General features: G+C 38.1%; 3 protein-coding genes across 4 annotated transcripts; 2 read left to right on the forward strand and 1 right to left on the reverse strand.

Annotated features, from left to right (window-relative positions):
* Positions 1-1,910: 1,910 nt before the first annotated feature.
* camk1ga (calcium/calmodulin-dependent protein kinase IGa) lies at positions 1,911-9,563 on the forward strand. The gene is made up of 13 exons (XM_073813542.1): positions 1,911-2,048; positions 2,783-2,890; positions 4,187-4,312; positions 5,285-5,359; positions 5,483-5,621; positions 5,750-5,873; positions 5,961-6,036; positions 6,131-6,243; positions 7,858-7,936; positions 8,024-8,111; positions 8,225-8,538; positions 8,619-8,723; positions 8,816-9,563. The coding sequence occupies exons 2-12, from the start codon at positions 2,805-2,807 to the stop codon at positions 8,677-8,679; spliced, it is 1,281 nt and encodes a 426-aa protein (XP_073669643.1). The 5' UTR covers positions 1,911-2,048; positions 2,783-2,804; the 3' UTR covers positions 8,680-8,723; positions 8,816-9,563.
* Positions 9,564-10,726: 1,163 nt separating this feature from the next.
* On the reverse strand, positions 10,727-18,990 carry lamb3 (laminin subunit beta 3). 2 transcript variants are annotated; one of them, XM_065243184.1, is made up of 26 exons: positions 18,879-18,990; positions 18,740-18,787; positions 18,384-18,538; positions 18,190-18,301; positions 18,038-18,111; positions 17,763-17,954; positions 17,616-17,679; positions 17,353-17,528; positions 17,155-17,275; positions 16,871-17,059; positions 16,623-16,778; positions 15,918-16,073; positions 15,156-15,305; positions 14,858-15,007; positions 13,828-14,021; positions 13,648-13,744; positions 13,208-13,571; positions 12,965-13,125; positions 12,666-12,877; positions 12,379-12,582; positions 12,154-12,298; positions 11,862-12,069; positions 11,628-11,769; positions 11,349-11,525; positions 11,121-11,274; positions 10,727-11,003 (listed from the first exon to the last, which is right to left on the reverse strand). In XM_065243184.1, exons 2-26 carry the CDS (start codon positions 18,768-18,770, stop codon positions 10,864-10,866), a joined length of 3,924 nt encoding a protein of 1,307 aa, XP_065099256.1. In that variant the 5' UTR covers positions 18,771-18,787; positions 18,879-18,990; the 3' UTR covers positions 10,727-10,863. The 2 variants fall into 2 exon arrangements, with proteins under 2 accessions (XP_065099256.1, XP_065099257.1); XM_065243185.1 differs by lacking the exon at positions 15,918-16,073.
* A 4,280-nt stretch (positions 18,991-23,270) lies between these two features.
* wdr77 (WD repeat domain 77) lies at positions 23,271-26,592 on the forward strand. Its single transcript, XM_065266445.2, has 10 exons — positions 23,271-23,463; positions 23,932-24,117; positions 24,815-24,956; positions 25,049-25,098; positions 25,183-25,253; positions 25,344-25,398; positions 25,482-25,553; positions 25,642-25,750; positions 25,912-25,980; positions 26,223-26,592. Exons 1-10 carry the CDS (start codon positions 23,379-23,381, stop codon positions 26,350-26,352), a joined length of 969 nt encoding a protein of 322 aa, XP_065122517.2. The 5' UTR covers positions 23,271-23,378; the 3' UTR covers positions 26,353-26,592.
* Positions 26,593-26,810: the final 218 nt, after the last annotated feature.

Here is a 26,810-nt window from a genome sequence, read left to right on the forward strand (position 1 = left end):
GACAGAATTGATATTTATATTCAGTCAGATGCAGGTCTGTGCCATCAACGCCGTTCTGCTCCGGACGAACCCAGGGAAGATTCAGTGGAGGGGGTGGAGTCAGAGAGAGGGGAGGAGCCTGTGAGAGGAGGGGCAGTGTCACCCAAGTATGTTTACATTATTCATGTGTTTATTATAATTGATGTGCACGAATGAGACTGCTGAGATAGTGTGTGATGTTTACAAATGTCTGACTTCACATTAGCGCCCACTGCTGGCCTGGAGCGTTACAGTAATATCAGTGATCTTCTGTATTATAATACTGATGACTTTATGTTTAAGAGCTCCAGTCATTCACTGCTAAAAGTGTAAAGGAGCATTGATGGTGTTTGTGTTGTTATTTGACTCTAAAAGTGACATAAATCAGTCAATGGGTTTGAAACAACATTTGACTGTTCATTTTGAGGTGAACTGTGTCTGGTTTGGGTGTCTTCTCTGTTCCATTTAATCTTAAACATTAATAGCAGTGGATTATAATGTTAAATATGCTTGGTGTCCTCTGTATCTATTCTGAATTCAAACACACATCAATAATGAATACAAACAGATTGAATAGACTTGATTGTTGTTATTTCTCCTGTGAAACCACAACAACAGAATAATAATAATACAGATTAACATATAATTATTCACCAGGTGCATCGTTTTCAATGATCTTTTGTTTAGGAGAGAAAATATTTTAACATTTATATATTCAGTACTATTCAATAAGAGATTTTTGATTCAATTAAATAGGATTATATCAAATGCACCCACTGCAAAAAAATTACTTTCTTACTTAGTATTTGTGTCTTGTTTTCAGTACAAATATTTAAAAATTCTTAAAACAAGATGCATTTTTAAAATCACCTAAAAATAAGTCTAGTTTTTAGACAAAAACATCAAATATAAGTGAATTTGTGTTTAAAACAAGCAAAAAAAAATGGGGTAAGCTAATTTTTCTTAATTTTTTCTTGAATTAAGTGTTAAAGAAATTTTTAAGAGAGTTTAAGAGATTTTTTTCTTACCCCATTGGCAGATAGTTTTACTTGTTTAAAGCACAAATTCACTTAATTTGTATAAAACTAGATTTTGCTCATCAATTTTTTTATTTTAATTTAATATTTTTTTTATATATTTGTACTGAAAACAAGACAAAATTACTAAGTAAGAAAGTAATTTATTTGCAGTGCACAGTAAAGATTAAATTATATTTCTTAAAATAAGTAACAGGTCATATTTAGAAACTTAAAGCCCGCCCCATCTCACTGAGCAGCCAATCACAGCTCAGAATGATCAGGAGGATCTGGAAGTGCTCTTAATTTTCTTTTCATTTAACAGCTTAACTTTTCCAACTTGTTGTTAAACTAAACTATTTTTAAAATGTATTTTAATCTAAATTGAATTGACTGACATTAAACAGTATTTATATAATACAAATATTAGTATAGTATTTTATTTTATTGTAATATATGTATACACACAATATAGAGAGAGATATTATTATGAGTTAAGATTGAAGTCCCTGTAATGATGTTGAGATGTGATGATGTAATGACAGGTGATAAGAGATTTAAAGTAACACGTTTACCATGTGCTGAGATTGACCAGCTAACCATAAACAACAGATGCTTTATATTTATATTCAAACATTTAACCAGATTTATTCATCTGTTTAACTACATTTTTGATGATTTATGTTTTTACTGTACATTTATTCTTTAACATTGTGCGGCCTGTGTTAATGTGACCCTGATTTGCAGCATTAAAATTAGATTTCACATTGATTTCTTGATCTTATTCAGTTAATATTAAAGATATCAAGATAATATTGATCTTTACATGATGTATGATGAGTTTATAAAATGATTTTTGATGAAGGTTGAGGTGGTTAAAGAGGTTATTAGAGGCTGGGTTTGGTTGACGTCACAGAGTTAATCCGTCCCTGAATCTTGTGTGTGAGCGCATGTGATAAAGAGCAGCACAGGTGCATTCGTTCATCAGTCTCTCCTAACACATCTCATCCACAGGTAAGAATCTAATCTCTCATCTGATCTCAATGAATAATGATAAGAGTTTGTGTTTTATTAGGATTCTGTGATTGATAACAAAAGGAACTTATTTCTTTTATTAATAGACATTAAATGTAAATGTTTAATTCAGTGAACCAAAGATTTATTAGATTGCAATGCATTCAAGCATTTATTTTTTAGTATTATAATGCTGCACAGATGTAAGTTTATCAAACATATTTGAATGAATGATGTTATGATGTTGAAAAATGTTTTGTAATGCTTTACAGTAGGGATAAGTTTGTTAACATTAGTAAATGCATTAGCTAACATGACCTAACAACGAGTAATGTGGTTTATCAGCAGTTATTAATGTTTGTCAATGTTAGTTCATGCCAATACAACATTTGATTTGAATAATATATTAGTAAATGCTGAGATGAACATGAACTCACATTGTTAAATGCTTAAGATGCATTGTTCATGGTAGTTTATGTTTAGTAATGCATTAACTAATTCAACCTTATTGTAAAGTGTTATTTATTATATTGGATTAAATGATCTGATGTGTTTCGTGAGAGTTTATCATACATACAGTAACCTACATAGAGAGATCACAGATCTGAGATCAGATTAAAACTCTTTTTAGAAACAGACAGAGAATCTGTGACCGTTTGCATTCGTATAAGAGATTGAGATCAGACATGATCTGATAGATGATCGTATAAGGCATCAGTTTTTGTGTTGTACAGGAGTCACAGAATCTGAGCCGTGATGGGACGCAAGGAGATCCAATGCAGCTGGAAGAAAATTACCAACAATATAAGAGATATCTTTGATTTTAAAGAAGTCCTGGGCTCGTAAGTATCAAATATATTTAATTTAAAGTGCGGTAATGTTTGAGATAATTCAGACTGATTATCAGGACAATGATAATCAAGAGCTGTTATTCTGAAACTGATCTCTGTTACAAGATTATCACAAATACACACACACACTCATTGACACACACAGTATTGATGGTAATCTGAGACAGATTAAAGGATTGAGAGCCATGAACCATTTTTATCAATGAAGCTTTTTCTCATTTGTTCTTATTGAGAAAGAATTGAAGAGCTTGTTGAATGATGATGATGATGATGATGATGAAAGATGAAGAGGTGTTATAAATCATTATGAAGCAGTGTGAGGTTATACGTACTTTAACCATACAGTATAAAGGATTATGAGACGGTGTCAGCTCTTCTGAAGTGTTGATGAGATGATGTTTGTTATAGATATGAGTTTAGTTTGAGACACCTGTTAATCTTCATCATCTACTGAATGAGAACACAGACAGCAGAGAACATCCAGACCTGAGTGCATTAAAGGATTACTGACCGTGCGTGTGTCTTTGTGTGTGTGCGTGTTCAGGTGTGTGTAGATTGTCAGATCAATGATATGTGTATATGTAATTATATTTAGAGTGTTTGTATTGTTCCCTGTCGTCTGTGTACGTGAGGATTACAGCACATTCTGTGACAATGGTCATGTTCTGATCTTGGCCTTTATCTCAAAAATAATCATCCAATCAGTGAAGGTGTTCTCCAGACTTACATTAACTTGCAGCGATCAATAGTTTTAATGAAGATGAAGGTTTATAAATCCTCAGATCTGTAATGATGTCACTCATGTGTCTTTACATCTGATGTTTGTCAGTGTAACTCTTTCTTTGTGCCAACCATGATGAGTATACACCTGACACTAAGCTTAATGCATACTACATACTTCATCTGCATGCAACACACTACACGCTAGACTATCTGATTTTTTAAAGATTGGCTGATGAAATAGAAAGTGTTTATTGAAGTTACGTGACGTTTAAAGAGTTTTCTGACTGCAGGTGTGTAGATTGAGGTGAGATTAAAGGTAATGTGGGTAATTAGTCATTAGGGTCTCTTATGCAACTCACTCATGCTGTTTAATCTTACGGACAGGAGACATGGTAAAGCTCAAGACACACACACACACACACGCAAACAGACACACACAGCATGGCCTCGTGTACACTGATTAGATTCTCAGGATCTCAGCTGAACATCTGCAGGGATTCTCTATGCAGTATGTCTGTGGCACTGTTGTGTGTTGTTACTTAGGAGTGTTGTGTATTTGTGTAGGGGCTCATTTTCTGAAGTGTTTCTGGTGAGAGAGAGAACGACTGGGAACTTTTACGCCCTGAAGTGTGTGAAGAAAAAACAGCTGCACAACTCAAACCTGGAGAATGAGATCAAAGTTCTGAGGAGGTGAGAGAGAAAAACACCCCCAACCACAAACACCAAAAAACACAAACCATAACATTACAGACACAAAAACACAACAGACACAAAAACACCACAGACACAAAACACAACAGACATTAAAACACCACAGACAGAGAAACATCATAAACCAACACCACAGACAACACAGACCAGAACATTACAGACAGAAAAACACCACAGACAGAAAAACACCACCAACCACAAACACCATACCCCAACACTACAGACAACACAGACCATAACATTAAAGACACAAAAACACCACAGACACAATAACATCATAAACCAATACCACAGACAGAAAAACACAACATACACAAAACACCACACAGACACGAAAACACAGACTATAACACTACAGACACAAACAAACAAACAAACAAACAAACAAACAAACACAAAAACACCCTAAACCATCAACACCACAGACAACACAGGCCATAACACTACAGGCACAAAAACACCATACACCACTGACAACACAGGCCAAAACATTAAAGACACAAAACACCACAGATAGAAAAACACCACAGACATTAAAACACTTTAGACCAAAAAACACCACAGACACAAAACACCACAGACAGATAAACACCACAGACAACACAGACTATAACACTACAAACAAAAAACCATTAAAGACACAAAACACCACAGACAACACAGACCATAACATTACAGGCAGAAAAACACCACAGACATCAAAACACCACAGATACAAAACCACCACAGACAGAAAAGCAACATAAATCAACACCACAGAAATTAAAACACCACATACAACATGGATCATAACACTACAGACACAAACACATAACAAATACAAAAACACCACAAACACAAAACCACAACAGACAGAAAACACCACAGACCATAAAGACCATAACACTACAGAAACAAACACGTAAACCAACACCACATTTCCTTTATCTTATTCTTTTCTCTCTCTTTCAGGATAAAGCACAGTAATGTGGTGGGTCTGGTGGATTTCTATGAAACCCGAACACACTATCATCTGGTTATGGAGCTGTGAGTGTCTAATACACACACAGAAAAACACACATGTACACACACATACACACAATCTTATGTTTAAAGAAACACACAGATTTTGTTCAGTGTATATTGAGTTGTGTGTTTGTGTTTATGAAGGGTCTCGGGTGGAGAGCTGTTTGATCGTATTCTGGATCGAGGTGTTTACACAGAAAAAGATGCCAGTCATGTGGTCAAACAGGTCCTGGAGGCTGTATCATACCTGCATCAAAACAGCATCGTTCACAGAGACCTGAAGGTCAGAAAACACACACACACACACACACATCTCACACACACACACACACACACACACACATCTCACACACAAACACACACACACTTTATATTATGGAGTTATGTATCTGTATGTGTCTCTGTCTACAGCCGGAGAACTTACTGTACTACAGTCCAGATGAAAATGCTAAGATCATGATCAGTGACTTTGGTTTGTCTAAGATGTCTGATCATGATGTGATGTCCACAGCCTGTGGGACACCAGGATATGTTGGTGCGAACACACACACACATCACATAAACATCTCTCCACATATATGGAAGTATGTTTGTAATATCTGATGTTTCTTTGTGTTTTCAGCTCCAGAGGTTTTGGCTCATAAGCCGTACAGTAAAGCTGTGGACTGTTGGTCTATTGGAGTTATAACATACGTCCTGTAAGTCTCATGCAGATTCACATGTAAACTGTTCGACTATATCTATATATCTATATATATTTACATAAACACTGCTGTGTTTTATTCTCATCAGGTTGTGTGGATATCCACCATTCTACGAGGAGAACGAAACGCGACTTTTCTCCAAAATAATGAAGGCAGAATATGCGTTTCACTCCCCGTACTGGGACAACATCTCAGAGTCGGGTGAGCCGATACCATTTTCAGCTAAAAAATGACAGAAAACTTTTAATGCATTTTGACAATCCATTTACACAACATCTTTGTTTTGGGGACTTGAATGCACAAACATTTGACAACGATACTGTTATTTTCTCCATTTAAACTACAAAAATTGTGCTGTGATGTCATTCGCATGCATATTTTGTGTTAAAAGCAGCATAAAACAGACGTTGCAATTGTCTTTATTTCCCTATCATGACACATATCCAAGTGAACCAGCTCCTGAAATAAGGAAAAAATGTGGGACTTGATTTTGTCCATCATGAACTGATTGTAACATTAGAAGTTTGGATTTGACGGTTACTTTCGATTTAATGATTACTTTTGATTTGATTACTTTCGATTTGTCGGTTACTTTCTATTTGACGGCTACTTTCAATTTGATGTTTACATTCGATTTAACGGTTATTATCGATTTGATTACTTTCGATTTGACGGTTACTTTTGATTTGATGGTTACTTTTGATTTAACAATTACTTTCGATTTTTCGGTTACTTTCGATTTGAGGATTGCTTTCGATTTGATCGTTACTTTCAATTTAACAGTTACTTTTGATTTGATTGTTACTTTTGATTTGATTGTTACTTTCAATTTGTCGGTTACTTTCGATTTGATGTCTACTTTCAATTTGATGTTTACATTCGATATAACGGTTACTATCGATTTGATTACTTTCGATTTTCCAGTTACTTTCGTTTAACAATTGCTTTTGATTTGATTGTTACTTTCGATTTGTCGGTTACTTTCGATTTGACGATTGCTTTCGATTTGGTCGTTACTTTCAATTTAACAGTTACTTTCGATTTGATTGTTACTTTTGATTTGATTGTTACTTTCAATTTGACGGTTACTTTCGATTTGTCGGTTACTTTCGATTTGATGATTGCTTTCGATTTTATCGTTACTTTCAATTTAACAGTTACTTTCGATTAGACAATAACTTCAGGTCTGCGGATTTGGCGATTACTTGCTATTGGTTTGTCGGTTGCTTTCGGTTTGATTGTTGCTTTCGATTTGACGATTACTTTCAATTTGACGATTACTTTCGATTTGATTGTTACTTTCGATTTGAAGGTTACTTTTGATTTAACAATTACTTTCGATTTGTCGGTTACTTTCGATTTGTCGGTTACTTTCGATTTGACGATTGCTTTCGATTTTATCGTTGCTTTCTATTTAACGGTTACTTTCTTTTTGACTATAACTTCCGGTTTGGCGATTTCGACGATTGCTTTCGATTTGCCGGTTACTTTCGGTTTGACTGTTACTTTCGATTTAACGGTTACTTTCGATTTGACTATTACTTTTAATTTGATTGTTACTTTCGATTTAACAATTACTTTCGATTTGATGGTTACTTTCAATTGAATTGTTACTTTTAGATGTGTGACAATGCCAACCACTTCTGCATATCTGTGTTGTTGTCTGTCAATATTTCTTTACGCATAATTTGCATAAGGAAAAACTCCATCATTGTTGTGTATACATAGAAAGTGTCTTATAGAAACTCTGATAATGACAAACTGTTAAATCAAACACTTTTAATATTAACATTTTCAATTTGTTTATTTCTGTAGCAAAGGATTTTATTCGACATATGCTGGAGAAAAACCCCAGTAAACGTTTCACAACTGAACAAGCGCTCGATCACCCATGGTAAGAAACTTCTGTCAGCATCTCATTGTGTTATCATTGATATAGACTGATATGTAAAGAGATAAATAAATGCTGTTTGTTTTTTAGGATTATCGGTGTGACAGCTCAAAATGACAACATCTATCAGTCCGTCTGTCAACAGATCCAGAAAAACTTTGCCAAATCCAGATGGAAGGTGAGATATTCTCCACTATGTCTATGTAAATTATAACTTGTTTAAGTCCACGGTCATCAAATCCTTTACCAGTATCACACTTACATCAGTGTGCGTGTGTGTTTGTGTTACAGCGAGTCATTAATGCGACAGTTGTAGTTCAGCACATGCGACGGCTCCAGATTGCTCATGCGGATCCTGTGGTCTCCACCCCACCGCCATCGATCGAGGTGATGGACGTCTCGTCCGTCAGTCCGCCCGCAGACGAGCTGGACACCAATGGCAACCTATCGTGCAGTCACATGAGCCTGTCTCCTCAGTGTGATGTCATCATCAGGCGCGGCCCGCTGAAGGCCTGTAACAGTGAGCCGATGCACGCGCTGGTCATCAGTGAAAGCGGACAGCACTCGTATCATTCTGAATCTGATCTGACCTGTGCCGCCGACAGGTACAATGACTCTCTTCTCTTCTACATAGACAGCACACTAAACTCAAGTGAACTCACTCATCAGTGTTTGTGTGATTCAGAACGGGTGCTGCGGATGGGCGTGGTCAGTCTCTGCAGACCGGAGTCTGCTCGGTGATGTAATCAGCTGACTGGTGAATGACAGCTGTCAGTCAAATGAAGATGATGTGAGGGATTGCTCAGACCACAACATTGACTGGCTCATGATATTATACACTTATTTTAATCATTTTATCTCTCTCTCTCTCTATCTTTCCAGATCATCAAAAGATGGATTTGTGCGGTGTTATTTCTTTAAGGGATTATCTCCACAACAAACCCACAACTTGAATCAAGAGTTACACAAGTGCCAACCACACACACACACACACACACACACACATTCTGGTTTCCATGTTTTGTGGGGACATTCCATAGGCGTAATGCATTTTATACCATACAAACTGTATATTCTATTCCCCTTACCTGCCCCATTCCCTAACCCCAACCATCACAAAAACCTTTCTTGTACCTTAGATTTTCAATAAACATCATCTTGTTTGATTTATAAGCTTGTTTCCTCATGGGGACATCAAAATGTCCCCACAAGGTCACAAAAAAACTGGTATTCCTATCTTTGTGGGGACAATTGGTCCCCACAACGTGATAATTACCAGGTACACACACACACACACATTGAATGATGATTTTGCTCAGGAATGCTTTGTAAGACAGTATTGAGATCATCTGATTTGTTTATTGTATAAATTATATCTACTGATTGTATATTTATGTACAATAGTTGTTATTTATGCCATGGTGCATCATGGGAAGGTTTGATGATGTCAGAACTGATGATTTGTGTACAGTAAACTACTGCAGATAAACTACTGTTTAATATCCTCCAGACTCGTTGTTATAATATTATGAAATGATTATCATCACATATAAACTCTTACTTTAGGAGCTAATGAAGTGTGTACTGACACAGATCCCTGCTGTAACAAACACAAACACTGCTGTATGAAATAAAGAATTAAAAAAAATCATTCACGGTGTCCTAGAGATTTCATTTATTCTCCTTTATTTCCTATTATACACTGCAAAAATGACTTTCTTACTTAGTATTTTTCTCTTGTTTTCAGTACAAATATCTCAAAATTCTTAAATTAAGATGTGTTTTCTTGATGAACAAAATGACCTAGATAAATAAGTCTACTTTTTAGACAAAAAATATATATATAAACTAAGTAAATTAGTGCTTAACAAGCAAAAAATCTGACAATGGAATAAGAAATGTTTTCTTGAAAAAATTTATTTTTTTCATAAACACTTAATTCAAGAAAAATTTTCTTATTCCATTGGCAGATTTTTTGCTTGTTTTAAGCACTAATTTACTTATCTAAAACTAGACTTATTTTCCTAGGTAATTTTGCTCATCAAGAAAATACATCTTAATTTAAGAATTTTTTTGATATTTTTACTGAAAACAAGCCAAGAATACTAAGTAAAAAAGTAATTTATTCCAGGGTGCTTTATTCTGATTGGTTGATAAATGTTTCATAGGTGTTGATTATTTTTCAATAATGTTTCATGGGTGTTGATTTTTTATAAACACACACATAACCTTTCAAATGTCTTAAAATAGGCACCAGAGCAATGTCTGTGGTAACAGTGGTGTAAGAGGAATTATTGACTCCGGTCCTTTAAATTATGTAAGGAATAATTGACGACGGGCCATTGAATTATAAGAAAATAATGCACACCCAAGTTGCAATTCGCGTCGTGCCGCTACACCGCGGGTGTGAATTATTTTCAAATAATTCAAAGGACTGGAGTCAATTATTCCTCATACTACGGTTACCACAAACATTGCTCTGGAGTCTATTTTTAAGACATTTGAGAAGTTAGGTGTGCGGTTATCAGAAATTAATGCATACCCACGGAACATTTCTCAGCCAATCAGAATGCAACATTCAACGGACCCGTGGTATAATTAAAAATGATGCACATTGCATGGTGCCGCATTACCACCTTGGGTGTGCATTATTTTCAAATAATTCAACAGCCCGTCATAATTTATTCCTTACTTCACCTTTTCTTGAGTGAATGTAAAGCCTACAACAGAGGCCACTGCATGCTATCCCACAATGCACTCTACCTGTGTTAACTGTGACGAACGAGTCAAGCATGATATTCAACATCTCTTTATTGATTCAAGATTATTTGATCAGACATCAACATGGAATCATTTGACATTAATAACTATTTATTATTTAACATCAGTGGGACATCGGTGTGACATCATAGAGACATCAGCAAGCATGATCAACCCTGACACAGGTTCAGTCTTGTGACTTTCTGCCGAATATCCTCTCGCAGGGTCTCCAGCTTAGCATCCAGACCTGAGAGTAGATCAGCTTTCTTCAGAAGCTCCTCTGTACCCTTCTTTATCTCTGCCTCTTTATCTGAAAAACACAAATGAAACATTATTTCTTCACACACGACGGGCGGGTAATATGGTTTGTGCATCAGTTAATATTAGTGATGGTCAGTTTGGGTGTTGTTCAGTGTGTGGATGTTACCTTTGAGAGCAGTGGTGATGTTTGCGGTGTCTGAGATAAGAGTAGACGCCACATCCTGAAGCGTCTTTAAGCGATCTCCTACTTCACCAGTTTTATTATTCGCCTCTGCCGCCTCTCTGAGCTTCTCAATCTCATCCTTCAGTGCTTCCAGGTCCTAAACACACACATATTTAAATAACACATATCTATCTTTAGATCGAAGCACATACTGATGAGTTATGAAGATACCTTTGCGGCTTGATCGGCTTCATCCTGAGCTTCGTTTGCTTTATCTTGAGCGTCATCTGCCAGTCCCGTTCCCGTCTGGATGTCCTTCTTCAGCGTGTCCAAAAGAGGACGCATCTCATCCACCAGACCTGTGACACCCTCAATGCCCTTCTCTACAGGAGCTAACGTATCTTCAATCTGAGACAGACAGACAGACAGACATCAGACTGTAAGCATGTTTCAGAAAATATATTTTACCTTTGTCAAGCAGATTTTAGTGTATCAATTTCACAAACTGACCTTCCAGACATTCTCCTTGACGTTCTTGGCGATGTCCAGACTCTTCTGGATCTTCTTCTCCAGGTCATCCAACACAGGCTCATCTTCATCCAAAGACTTCTGAATGCTCTCAGTGTCATTCAGTATGCCGAAGGCAGCATCTCTAGATTGTATTGGAGAGGAACGTTAATAAAATACTCAATAACTATAATTGTAAATTATATGTGGATGGTGGTTGTGATGTGAGATCAGTACCGTGTTTTCTGGGCTTCCTCCAGTAATTTTCGGGCTTTCTCCAGCTCTGGTTTGGTGGACTCCAGGACTTTGCTGCTGTCGGGCAGAGATGACGCCAGGTCTTGCATCTCCTTCAGTTTCTTCTTCAGATTTTCCACATTTATAGGTAACTTGGCCTCCAGAACGTTCTCACAGATACGCTGAACCTCATCTGGATCAGAATGAGGAGCTGAAAGAGAGATGCTGGGTTTTATTCTTCTTCTTATCCTATTTTACCCCGTATGGATATATATTAAGTTGTGTTGTATTTTACCTGACAAGTAGTCTTTCAGTGTACTGATGAAGTCTTTAGCGTCCTTCAGATCTCCGTCCACATTGTCACGTACCTGCTTGATCTGATTGGCTAGGTTGTCCGTGGAAAGTCTCACCTTTTTGGCTGAATCATCAGCTTCTTGTATCTGTTGTGCAAAGATGTGTTAACTCGGCTGTCATTGTCAAGTTTATATGTATGGATGTATATTAATGTGCGTTTGTATACCTGTGTTAGTGCTTTGGTGATCTTGTCGTTCAGATCCCGCAGTTTGTCTTTCACGTCTTCTGCGTTCTGAACAGCTTTGTTGGCATTAGGCAGCGCTCCTATGCAGCTTTCCTCCGGTCCACACGGTGGCGTTCCAGGAGGAGGACAAACATCACCTTCACACTGTTGAGGAGTGCAGGGCTCCACACGAGTGCTACCACACACCTGACAATGAGATATATTCTTTAACCTCTTTATCTGTTGTGGACGATCACATCTTCGTACTAAAATACGATTTTTAATCTCACCTTCTCTGCGGCGGGAGTCAGATCTGGTCGGGTTGCCAAATCCTCCTTCAGTTTGATTAGATCTTTGGTGTTGGCCGGCTGAACTCTGTTCAGATCCTTAATGGCTTTGTCTCTGGTCTCAGTCAATTTCTTTAGGGGTTCCTGAGCGGCTTCAGCTTTTTTGAGGGCATCTGTCGACGTGTCATACGAATTCTGGATAGCGTTAAATGAGCCTGGAAAAAACGGTAATTTTTTTCATATAAATAATAAATCCATACACTTTTCACATTTTGTCTCTTAAACAGAATAACTGTACTGACCGGTGTTGTTGGATGTATCAATGTTTTTAATAGCGTCTCTCTTAGCCAAGTACTCCAGTCGTATCGATGACATTAACTCCTCGAGCTCATCTAAACGTTTCTCCAGGTCTGGATCTGACGGCTGGGGTGACAGATCTTTAGTCAAACCCTTCATTTGAGTTCTGAAAGAGGGTCCATAAGTTAACAAATTGATGAAGCATTAGATTGATCTGTTTCTATTCAGCATTTGTTATTTTGCTATACCTGAGTGTGTCCAGTTTCTCTAGGGTTTGGATCAGTGTGTCGCTGGATGATGGTGGTACAAGCATGGACTCTTGGATCTTTGTCAGTGTGTTCTGCAGACGTCTGATCTTTCGATTCACTTCATCTGATGTGCCTTCAGGGATCCTGTTGTTGGACAGATGATCCAGAAGCAGTGTGAGGTTCTGAAGCTCTGTGTTCATAGTAAAGATGCAGGACGGGCAAGCCGGACATTGTGGGAAACTGTCGCAGTGGCCACGTTTGCAGGAATCACAGCGAGCACCTGTAACGCCCGGCTTACAGCGACACAGACCTGTGAGTTTATCACAGCCACCCAACTCTGTGCCAGATGGGTCACAGTCACATGCTGAGAGAGAAAGACTATGTTATTGATGTTTTTAAACAAGTATTTGTTGCATTTTTGTTTAGTATGAAACACTTACGTCGACAGCCAATAAGATGATTCCCATATGTGTTGTCAGGGCAACCACTGCAGGTCCGGCCTCCAAAACTATACCGACACTGACATTGACCAGTGAACTAAAAAAACAACAAAAAACACTCATGATGAGGATGTTTTCGTGTTTGTATGTTTGTTAAATTATGACTGTGTTTGTGTGTACCTGGTCACAGGTGGTACTGCGGGCATTTTTAGGGTCACAGTCACATGGTTGGCAGCCATGGGGTGATTTTAGGTTCCAGTATCCAGTAGAGCAGCGATCACATACCAGACCCTCGACGTGAGGTCGACACAAACACTGACCTGTCAGCTGATCACACACACTACTGACTGAACCCTCAGTACTACACAAACACTCTGAAAACATACAACACAGACAGATAATCAGATAACTTGATCTATATTTCTGTGATTTCTTATAGACATTAATGAGACTAATAGAGGTTAGGAGTGAGGTTCAGGAGTGAAGTGTGAGAGATCGGGTGTGAGGAGTGAGAGTTCAGATATGAGGTTCACGAGAGAGGTGTGAGAGGTCAGGATTGATGTTCAGGAGTGAGGCGTGAGAGGTCAGGAGTGAGGTTCAGGAGTGAGGTGTGAGAGGTTCAGGAGTGAGGTGTGAGAGGTCAGGGTTGAGGTTCAGGAGTGAGGTGTGAGAGATCGGGTGTGAGGAGTGAGAGTTCAGATATGAGGTTCACGAGAGAGGTGTGAGAGGTCAGGATTGATGTTCAGGAGTGAGGCGTGAGAGGTCAGGAGTGAGGTTCAGGAGTGAGGTGTGAGAGGTCAGGGTTGAGGTTCAGGAGTGAGGTGTGAGAGGTCAGGAATGAGGCATAAGACGTCAGTAGTGAGGTGTTAGAGGTCAGGAGTGAGAGGTTCAAGAGTGAGAGGTCAGGAGTGAGGTGTGAGAGGTCAGGAGTGAGAGGTTCAGGAGTGAGGCGTATGAGGTCAGGTGTGAGAGGTCAGGTGTGAGAGGTTCAAGAGTGAGAGGTCAGGAGTGAGGTTCAGGAGTGAGGTGTGAAAGGTTCAAGAGTGAGGCATGAGAGGCGTGAGAGGTGAGGTGTAAGAGGTTCAGGAGTGAGAGGTACAGGAGTGAGGTGTGAAAGGTTCAAGAGTGAGGCATGAGAGGTGAGGTGTAAGAGGTTCAGGAGTGAGAGGTACAGGAGTGAGGTGTGAGAGGTCGAAGGTCAAAGACTCACTGGAGCAGCCGCTGGGGTTGTTGGGGTCGAGGTTGTAGTATCCAGGTTTACAGCGGTCACATTTAGCACCCTCCACATGAGCTTTGCACAAACATTGACCAGCATTACACTGACCTGAGTTCAGAGAACCTGCAGAGTTACACTGACAACCTGCACAGAGACAAAGAGAGACGTTCATCATCATCATCATCATCATCATTAGTGATTGTGTGTACCTCAGGAGTGAAATGTGAGAGGTCAGGAGTGAGAGGTCAGAAATGAAGTGTGAGAGGTCAGGAGTGAGAGGTCAGATACTCACTGGAGCAGCCACTGGGGTTGTTGGCGTTGAGGTTGTAGTATCCAGGTTTACAACGATCACATTTAGCACCCTCCACATGAGGTTTGCACAAACATTGACCTGCATCACACTGACCTAAGCTCAGAGAACCTGCAGAGTTACACTGACAACCTGCACAGAGACAGAAAGAGAGGTTCATCATTATCATCATTAGTGATTGTGTGTTTGTGTGTTAAAGGAGTGAGGTGTTAAAGGTTCAGGAGTGAAAGGTTCAGAGGTGGATGTTAAAGGTTCAAGAGTGAGGTGTGAGAGGTTCAGAAGTGAAAGGTTCAGAGGTGATGTGTTAAAGGTTCAATAGTGAGGTGTGAGAGGTTCAGTGAGGTTCAAAGTGAGATATGTGAGGTCAGGAGTGAGGTGTGAAAGGTTCAGTGAGGTTCAGGAGTGAGGTGTGAGAGGTTCAGTGAGGTCAGGAGTGAGGTGTGAGAGGTCAGGAGTGAGGTGTGTGAGGTCAGGAGTGAGGTGTGAAAGGTTCAGTGAGGTTCAGGAGTGAGATGTGAGAGGTTTAGGAATGAGGAACAAGAGGTTAGGACTGAGGTGTGAAAGGTTCAGTGAGGTCAGGAGTGAGGTGTGAGAGGTCAGAAGTGAAGTGTGAGAGGTCAGGAGTGAGGTGTTAGAGGTCAGAAGTGAAGTGTGAGAGGTCAGGACTGAGGTGTGAAAGGTTCAGTGAGGTTAGGAGTGAGGTGTGAGAGGTCAGAAGTGAAGTGTGAGAGGTCAGAGACTCACTGGAGCAACCGCTGGGGTCGTTGGCATTGAGGTTGTGATATCCAGACTTACAGCGGTCACATTTTGTACCTTCCACATGAGCTTTGCACAAACATTGACCTGTCACTTCATCACACTGAACTGAGTTCAGAGAGCCTGCAAAGTTACACTGACAACCTGCACAGAGACAAAGAGAGACATTCATCATCATAATCAATAATGATTGTGTGTGTGTGAAAAGGAGTGAGGTGTGACAGGTTCAGGAGTGAGAGGTTCAGAGAGGTGTGAGAGGCTCAGTGAGGTTCAGGAGTAAGGCAGGAGAGGTCAGGAGTGAGGTGTGAAAGGTTCAGTGAGGTATGAGAGGTCAGGTGTGAGGTTCAGTGAAGTTCAGGAGTGAGGTGTGAGAGGTCAGGAGTGAGGTGTGAAAAGTTCAGTGAGGTATGAGAGGTCAGGTGTGAGGTTCAGTGAGGTTCAGGAGTGAGGTGTGAGAGGTCAGGAGTGAGGTGTGAAAGGTTCAGTGAGGTATGAGAGGTCAGGTGTGATGTTCAGAAGTGAGGTGTGAGAGGTCAGGTGTGAGGTGTGAGGTTCAGTGAGGTTCAGAAGTGAGGTGTGAGAGGTCAGGTGTGAGGTTCAGTGATGTTCAGAAGTAAGGTGTGAAAGGTTCAGTGAGGTTCAGGAGTGAAGTGTGAGAGGTCAGGAGTGAAGTGTGAGAGGTCAAAGACTCACTGGAGCAGCCGCTGGGGTTGTTGTCGTTGAGGTTGTAGTATCCAGGTTTACAGCGGTCACAATTTGCACCCTCCACATGAGCTTTACACAAACATTGACCTGTCACTGCATCACACTGACCTGAGTTCAGAGAACCTACAGAGTTACACTGACAACCTGCATAGAGACAGAAAGAGACGTTCATCATCATCTTCATCATCATTAGTGATTGTGTGTATGAGTAAAGTGTATGTATTTGTGTGACTCACGCAGACAGGCGTCTGGGCTCCTCATGTCGCTCAGTGGGTTTGGGTAGTAATTCAGTGCACATCTCTCACAGTTTGGTCCTGTGGTGTGATGCATACAGGCGTCACACACCCCTCCACTTCTGCGACCCGTCTCCTCGTATCTCAACGGATCAAAGTGACAACGGTCTGAGTGATTATTACAATCACAGCCTGCAGGGGGCAGCACAGATTACATCACATTCAGTGTGCACACTACCATACCCATACTACACTAGCTTAGATGTGTGTGTAGTGTGTAAACGTACGTTTGCAGGTGTGTGGATTGTTGTACTCCGCCGGTCTCCATGGCAGATCATTAAAAAAATCATCACATCGCTCACAATTCACACCTGCTGTGTTATGCTGACAGTCACACGTTCCTCCAACCTACACACACAAAAACACAACTATAACATTGTACTGTGTTGAGTTTATAGTGTGTGTGTGTTTTGTGTGTGTATTACCTTTATATTATCTGTGGGGTCAGGGAGACAGCGATTGGCGTGACCGTGACAGAAGCAGGAGCCGATTACTCTCATTTCTCTCAAGGCGTAAAACTGACTCAGACGGCGGCCTGGCATACTGGGCACACGACCCAACTGAGTCAGATTTACCCGCAGACCAGTAAAACCAGACGCCACTGTAAACAAATAAAAAACAGATGAATAATGAACGAATCATTTAATGAGTCAAATATTGATAAATCAAACTTGAATCAATATCTCACCTTCAATTTTATAATCGTTGGGCAGATCGATGTTTGCAAACTGTCGTAAAGGATAATAATGAACCTGAGAAGACAGAGTATTTGTTATTAATGCATTCAAATGTTTTCATGAGTTAAAAAAACAATAATAATCACTGAAGTTCATACTTTCTGGTCTCTATAGGGATTATCACCGGTGGATGGCAGTGTAAAACAGTAAGTCCCATCGAGGCTGCGAGGAAGCGAGGTATCCACCCGAGGAAAAGTAGATGGACAATCTGCAGCCAAGTACAGGGCGGGTTGCCAGGTGCGACCGAAATCCTTCGTTCTCTCAATGATTAGAGCCTCAGGTCTTGGACCCTACAGGACAGAAGAGGAGATGTTATACAGCACAGCTTCAGATCACAGACCCTCAGGTACATCATTATTCTTTCATCTCATACCTTAAACGAAAGAAAGAGAGTTTCCAGCTGATATATCCCATTCAGATCCAGCTGAAGGCTGACGGGATTCTCATCTGGAATCAAACACGGTCATGTTAACAGGATTCAGAAGAGAAGAAGATCTGAGAGGTACTGAACAGAAGATATCTCACCTTTCTTAGACTGCCACCATCGGGTCGGTCCAGCGCTGGAGAGAACGTTCTGGATGGTGTGAGCGTTATACGCTGCTGGGTAACGTGAATCACATGGACAACATTTCATCGTCTACAGAAAGAGAAAGATATTCAATACTTTTATTTATTTAATTTGTCTTAAAGTTGTAGAATGATCAGAGGTTTGGTCTCACGTTTCCATGAGGGGTACAGACGACCTCAGAGCCCATGAGTCCACAGGTTGAAGACGCTCTGAGGTTCTGTTCTCTACCCATCAGAAGATCACCCGTCGGTGGATAACACGCTCCATGCCAGCAGTCTTTTTGAGCTATACATACAGCAGACAGAGCTACACAAGAAATACATACCAATATTAATAATAACATATCTTTAGTGCCAGGGCTCTGTGTTTTTACAGTATATCTTAAAATCATGGTTTAACCCTAACATGCTACATCTTTAAAACATTATGATATTGTAATGGAATAATACTTGTAAACATTTCTAAGTGTATGATTTAAATCAATGTAATCTGTAAATCTCAACAAACCTGCGGTGATAAATAAAGTCCAAGTCTTCATCCAAAAAATCTCTCGATCTAAAAGAAAAAATCAGAACTTTATCAAAACACAACTGAGATTAACAAAGCATTCGGTCTAAATAAATAAAATCTTTGAATAAAATCATACCGTTACGAGTGTGAATGTTTTAGTTCTGCGCGTGTGAAGGATTGAAATACAAATATGTGCTGAGTGTGTTTCCTTTATATTTAAAGAGCCGCTCACCTGTGTGTGTGTGTGTGTTATTACACCCTTCCTCACAGAGTCACACCCTTTATAACATGAATCAACCTGCACACACACACGCGCACACACACACTCACATCCTCACAGTAACATTGATGGAATTTGATTATAAGACCAAATGAATCATTAACATCATACACTAGATGGACAGACAGATTCAGTGAGAGACAGATTCAGTTTAACCTCATTCACACAGCACTTTGGTCCCAGAAAAGTTCTGTAAAATTATCAGCGAGTCTTCTGTGTGAACACAAACACGTCCTGTAACTGTTCTGGGAACATAGATAGAGACAGATTCACAGTAAAAAAGATTCAGATAGAGACAGATTCATAATAAAAAAGATTCAGATAGAGACAAACTTATAATAAAAAAAGATTCAGTTAGAGACAGATTCATAATAAAAAAAGATTAAGTTAAGAGACAGATTCATAATAACAAAGATTCAGATAGAGACAGACTCATAATAAAAAAGATTCAGTTAGAGACAGATTCAGAATAAAAAAGATTCAGATAGAGACAGATTCAGATGAATACAGATTCATAATAAAAAGATTCAGTTAGAGACAAATACAGATTCATAATAAAAACATTAAGTTAGAGACAGATTCATAATAAAAAAAAGATTCAGTTAAGAGACAGATTCTGATGGATTCAGATTCATAATAAAAAAGATTCAGATGGAGATAGATTCATAATAAAAAAGATTCAGTTGGAGACAGATTCATATTTTAAAAAATTTAGTTGGAGACAGATTCACAATAAAAAAAAATCAGTTAAGAGACAGATTCAGATGGATACAGATTCAGAATTAAAAAAAACTTCAGATAGAGACAGATTCAGATGGATACAGATTCCTAATAAAAACATTCAGTTAGAGACAGATTCACAATAAAAAAAAAGATTAAGTTAAGAGACAGATTCTGATGCATACAGAGTCAGAATAAAAAAGATTCAGATAGAGACAGATTCTGATGGATTCAGATTCATGATAATACGATTCAGATGGAGACAGATTCGTAATAAAAAAAGATTCAGTTAGAGACAGATTCAGATTCATAATAAAAAAGATTCAGATAGAAACACGCTGCGTCCGAAACAACCGCCTACTTTCATACTATATAGTAGGCAAAGAGTAGGCGAAGACATAGTATGGAAGTATGCTGTTTCGGATGCAGCAAAGGATTCATAATAAAAAAGATTCAGATAGATACAGATTCAGATAAAGACAGATTCAGAATAAAAAAAGATTCATATAGAGACAGATGCAAATATAGACAGATTCAGAATAAAAACGATTCAGATAGAAACAAATTCAAAATAGAAAAGATTCAGATAGAGACAGATTCAGAATAAAAAAGATTCAGATAGAGACAGATTCAAATAGATTCAGACATATAACATATCCTGTGTTGTGTGATTAAACATTACGTGTGATATAAAACTCTTTCCCCGCAGGCACAGATTTCACCTCCACGTCTGGGTGTGTCTGGACTAAAGTGAGACAGTGAATCAGACAGAAGAGCCACACCCGAATGACAATACAGCCAGATCACCATGACGACCAGATGGGGTGTGTGGGGGGGACGGGGCTTTCATGTTAAACATTTATAGAGGTCCATAAACACATAAGATAATTTAAGCAGTGGTGTTTCAGTACAGTTTAAGTTTAGTTTGCTGTAGTTTTACACACATTATTGTGTTGTTTTAGATTGAAATAAATGTGTTTGTGTGTTGATGTTTCTTCACTGTGTTCTGTTCTGTTCTGCTGCAGGTTCATACACGCTCATGAGTCTCTTCAACACTGAACATGAGATTGATGAACAGGGCGTCGTCTGCAAGAGGCGGAGCTAATGTTTGTATATACAGAAGCAGTTTAATCCAGCTTTTAGCAGCTGTTTAATCAACAGAACTTTTATAACTATTCCTGTGTCATATGTGTATTTGACATATCAATAAATGTTTATTGTTCATTTTTTTGTTAGCTGTCCTATTATGTGATTAATTATTAGCCTAAAATTATATTACTTGTTTTACATGTTTTTATTACATAATAAATGTATTTTTAAAATTAGGTTAATCTCAAACCACTTTTCAACCAAATTTAGCCCTTTTCAACAACCTGAAAAAGACATATTTTCACCTTTCACTATTTAACCAGAATTAAACATCAAGACATCTGAATGTTTTTTTAACGTCTTTTCAAGGTTTTGCTGGGTGGGAAAGTTCATTGTAAAGTCAGTGATATGGAAATGTTCAGATCTTTTCAACATCTTTTCAACGTCTTTTCAACGTCCTTTCAAGGTTTTCCTCGGTGGGAAAGCTCGTTGTAAAGTCAGTGATATGGAAATGTTCAGATCTTTTCAACATCTTTTCAACGTCTTTCAACGTCCTTTCAAGGTTTTCCTCGGTGGGAAAGCTCGTTGTAAAGTCAGTGATATGGAAAGTTCAGATCTTTTCAACGTCTTTTCAACGTCTTTTCAACATCTTTTCAACGTCTTTTCAACGTCTTTTCAACGTCTTTTCAAGGTTTTCCTCGGTGGGAAAGTTCATTGTAAAGTCAGTGATATGGAAATGTTCAGATCTTTTCCACGTCTTTTCAACGTCTTTTCAACATCTTTTCAACGTCTTTTCAACGTCTTTTCAACGTCTTTTCAACGTCTTTTCAACGTCTTTTCAAGGTTTTCCTTGGTGGGAAAGTTCATTGTAAAGTCAGTGATATGGAAATGTTCAGATCTTTTCAACGTCTTTTCAACGTCTTTTCAAGGTTTTCCTCGGTGGGAAAGCTCATTGTAAAGTCTGTGTTATGGTTATGTTCAGATCTTTGAGCAATTCCATCTTTTGGAAACTCCAGTATCGGACAATATTCTCTTAGTGTGTCTAATCTTCATTCTGAGATTTCCACACATTTACTTTCACATGTCCAGAGTCTGACATAAATATTCAGCTTTTACAATCTCATATTGCTAAGTGATGATATAAAGACCTCAGACACATATTTTATTGTGTGTATATTATTATCACAACTATTATTGAGCAATAAATGTTTATTTGTATTTGTGTACACTTAACAATAAGGTGAGGTCAACAGTTAGCATGAACTTTATACAACTGTTAGCATGAAAAATAAAATTAAAGAGATATCTTATAAAATTATCTACAGATTTGATCCACTTGACATTGACACCTTCTTTTGTCAAGTTTCTTCTATAGGTAATCTGTTTTGGGATTTTCTTAAATAATTATCTAAAATTTTCTTTAAATATTTTACTTAAACATTGTGTTTTTATTTTATGTTAATGACAAGAATTGAAGCTTTCGAGTAAATCATCTTTTATTCATCTGAAAGTTTCATATCCATAAATGTAAATATACCACAAGGAAATCCCACTTTAATGCCTTCAAACAAGAATTGAATTGAATTTCAATGTCTGTCAATTAAAAAGCAATTAAAACAATTACAATTTGTGACAAATTTAATATTCAACTTTAATATGCTGGTAAACTTATTTGATGTCCTCCCTCCTTTAATTTACATCTTGATGTGATCTCCATTTAAATTCCATGTGCTTTTATAAGTTGGACTGTTGTTTTTAGTTGTGTTTGGTCATTATAACATGTTGTTAACTAGTTGGCAATGGCTAACACTCACAACATGATTTTGTTTATACAGTATTTATTATTTGTGGTTTTTTATATTCTTGTATTGATTTGATGTAGGCCTATTTTTGTGCAGTTCTGCACTATCATTCAGAGAAAATGTATCTTATATTCATTTTTAATAAATGAGCTGTATATAAAACATAATCAAAATCTTGTTGTTTTAAAAAATGTAATTCCTGAAAAAATATTGTATAATGTATAAACACTTTAATATTAATATATTTGAACTTATTTATTTGCAGTGATGTGTGTATATAATGACGTCACAGTACCAAAATGACCAGAGGTGGCAGATTTGAGGTAAAATCGAGTTTGACATACAAATTTAATAAATGTATAACAACAAAATAAATCTAATTACAAATGGTTTCCGATGTAAAAATACAATTACTGTTTGTTAATATCAGGTAAGAAATAAATCTGATTTCATTTTAAAATATAAAATAACACCTAGAGGATAAAAAAGCACAATACGAATAAAAGTCATATTATATTATGCGCAACATTTGTCACCACGATATAGATCAAATAAATAAATGAATGCAACTTTTATGATTCAATAATCAGAGCTTTATTTTGAAATGTTTTTCAGCTTTTATTTTGAACGTGTTTGAGTCTCGGAAGCGGAAGTGTCGCACACACGTGTGTGTCTCTCTCTGCTCCCGTTCATTCATAAGTGCAGTGTGTTAAGGTTTATTTTATATTTAATATAATTAAAGAAGATGATAAAGGAGAATCGTTGGACTATTCCTGTAAACGCTCCGGCGTGTATGGAGAGACATCTGGACGCTGTGCATTACAGAGACGGTCAGATTAATCTCTTAAACACGTTTAGATAAACAAAGATGATTGTGTTTTATTAAACATCAAATGTTTTATTTAGTGTATAATGTATTTAACTTCTTGTTTATGGCACAATTTCCATGAAAAGGTGTACTAAATAGAACGTATATGTCAGATTATTTCAGATCATAAAACTCCGCAAAAGCATCTAAATCATATCTGTGTTTATTAAGAAACAGTGTAAAATAACTAGAGTTCATTTAAATAAGAAAGCAACAATAATGTTAAAAATGACATGCATTATAAACAACTCAGAATGGTGCTTATGCACAGTTGAATTATTTTTACAGAAGGGTATTTAGTTATAAATATTTAGTTTGGGGTCTTACACAGATGCTAAAGACAGTGAAGAGTTTTTTTTAAAACATCTGTATAGTTAAATGTATGCAAACAACCTATAGTTTATGTAAATCTCTTGTGTTTGTGTTGTAGATGGGACTCTGTTACTCGCTGCCTCCAGTCTGTCAGGTCGTTGTTGGCAGGGTTCACTATGGGTGTACAGTGACCCTAAACTCGCCCCTAGTGAAGGTTTCTGTAAGGCGGGTGTACAGACTGAAGCTGGGGTCACTGATGCCAGATGGATCTCAGATAGAGCCATGCTGTTAGGATCAGACTCAGGTACAAATGAGTCAAATGATTTTAACTTTGTCATATAAAGCTCACTAACAAGTAAGAGACCAAAGGTTACTTGAAAATGACAATAATGTTTATAAAAGGACAGTGGTGTGACGTTTTTAGATATAATAAATGTATAGTATGAGTGTGTATATAGTGTCTGATACCCTCAAACCTCATTCACACAACACTTTGGTCCCAGAAAGTTTTGTAAAATTGTCAGAAAGGCTTCTGCGTGAACACAAACACGTCCAGTAAATGATCTGGGATCGCTCCGTAAAGAGGACCTACAGTAGTAACATTACCGTAACATTCACGGGAAGCATTCCTTATGATCTTATAATAAACAAAAATGCACGCATGTCATGATAAGTTGGTCATATTGTTTGTTATATTGTATTCCAAATTGAAAACTTAATGGGAATTTAGGAAATTATATATAGACTATAAATAAACATTTAGTTTGGTCAAAAGCAGACATGCATGCAAGGTAATACACATTTGAAAGAATCCTTATACTTACGATCATCAAGCCTGGATTTCTTTTTTAGTCCCATTTAATTCCCGTTAATTTCCATATATTCCCATTAGTTTTCATGAAAAGTTTCCCACCTTGTGACTTTTGTGAATTTTGCAGCCCTAACTGTGGTAAAATCACAGTACTTGATGATAATAAAGAGGATGTGTTTGTGTGTTGCAGGTTCAGTAGAGTTGTGGTCTCTGGCTGAAGATGAGCGTTTGCTGATGAACAGATTTAGTCATCATGAACACGATGATGTTGTGACGTCTATCAGCTCGACTGCAGGAGCTCAACACGCAGTCAGCTGCGGTATGGACTGCAGGTCAGCAGGAGGCGCTGTGGGTCTCTCAGATGAAGGTTACTTTGATTACAGTCAAATCATCTCTCTCTCTCTCTCTTTTACTCTGATTTCAGAATCAAAGTGTGGGATCTCAACCAGGAGACTGTGATCAGCTCATATAATGGTGAGAAACGGTGACAGGAAGTGATGTAATCAATGTGTATACTGTGTTAGCTGTGCTGAAATGTGCACACTGTCTGTCTGTCAGCTCACTCACTGCCGGTCAACTGTGTGTCCTGTTCACTGCTGGATGACTCTCTGTTTTTGTCCTGTGCTCAGGTCAGCACACACACACACACACACACACACACATCAGAGTTTGTGTATATATTGTGTTTTAGTGTGTAACTCTTTCATGATCATCTGCAGGACGGCCGACTGCTGATGTGGGACCGAAGGAAACCCAAACCTGCCACCCGCCTGGGTAAAGCAAACACACAAACTCACAGTCACACACACACACACACAAACATAGGCAGTGTGTTATCACATCTCTGTGTGTTTCAGATGTGGTTTCTCCGAGCTGCAGTCCGACTGCGGTCACCTGGCATCCTCATCAAAGCAGCACCATTGCATACGGTAAATAAAACTCATATCCCATCATGCATTGCACTTAGTGTGATGATGCTTTCTCTGCTTCTAATTCTGTGATGTTTGTGTTTATCAGGTGATGAATTGGGACGAGTGACCCTTCAGGATCTGCAGGCGCCAGACGGCAGACAGACGGCAAACCTTCACAGTCGTAGAGTTTCAGGATTGACGTTTTCCTCAGACAGGTACGACCTCACCGACTCAAATTAATCTTAAAGCCACAATACGGAAGATTTTTGTAATGAAATATCCCAAAACGAGTTAGTTAGTTAGTTATTCACTTCTTATTCAGTTTGATATTGTGAATGGTAAATCTGATGGGTTATTATGGGATGTTTATTTGCAGTTCACCCCGCCTGGCCTCTGTCAGTGATGATTGCTCTGTTGCCGTGGTTACTGCAGAGCTCAGAGAAATGTAAGTATTGACATCCCTCTCCTGATTGGCTGTCTGCATTGCCTTAGATGAACCAATGAGAAAATCCCGTAAATCCCATATCTTGAAAAAAAAAACAGTAGTATCATTTCTAAAATGTCAGTACTATGTAATTACCATCAGATATTGTACAACCATGGTATTTCTGTTAGGGTGTGGTATTACCATGGTAAAATGTTTAGGTACATTGTAATATGACATAAAATGTGTTTGTCTGTGCTTAGTTATCGAGACAGACGACATCAGGACTTTGTGCGTGCCGTGTGTTGGGTTCCCGGCGGTTCGGCCGTGTTGACCACGGCGGGGTGGGATCATCAGGTTCTACATCACAGCGTGGGCCAATCAGAACCCTAGAGCATCATGGGAAACGGGACACAGGTCTCATTCCTATTTCTGTTGCTTCTTGTAACCGTCAATTATTCACCTTCAGATAAAACTCGATTTTGCATTCATAGTAACATCAACATTCAGATTGTACTGTAAGAGCAGAAATAGGAATGAATACAGATTGTTTTTTATTATTAGGATTTATTTTCATAACATATTTCATGCATTTAACTCCACTGAGGTCAAATAAAAACTTGTGCTCTTTAATAGTTTCCCTGTCTTTTGTTTATCTGTCAGGATTTAAACATTAGGACAAAAAATAGGACATGGAAATCAAGCAATGCATGTTTTATTTACATTTATAATATTTGCAAATAAGTATTTTTACAGATGCATGTATAACAAACGGTATATGTGGGTATATTTTTACAATAATAAAATTTAAAACAAATAGTTTACAGATTCATCCATTATTTTTTTTCTTG

The sequence above is a fragment of the Paramisgurnus dabryanus genome, chromosome 24, assembly GCF_030506205.2.
Source record: "Paramisgurnus dabryanus chromosome 24, PD_genome_1.1, whole genome shotgun sequence".
Lineage (NCBI taxonomy): Eukaryota > Metazoa > Chordata > Actinopteri > Cypriniformes > Cobitidae > Paramisgurnus > Paramisgurnus dabryanus.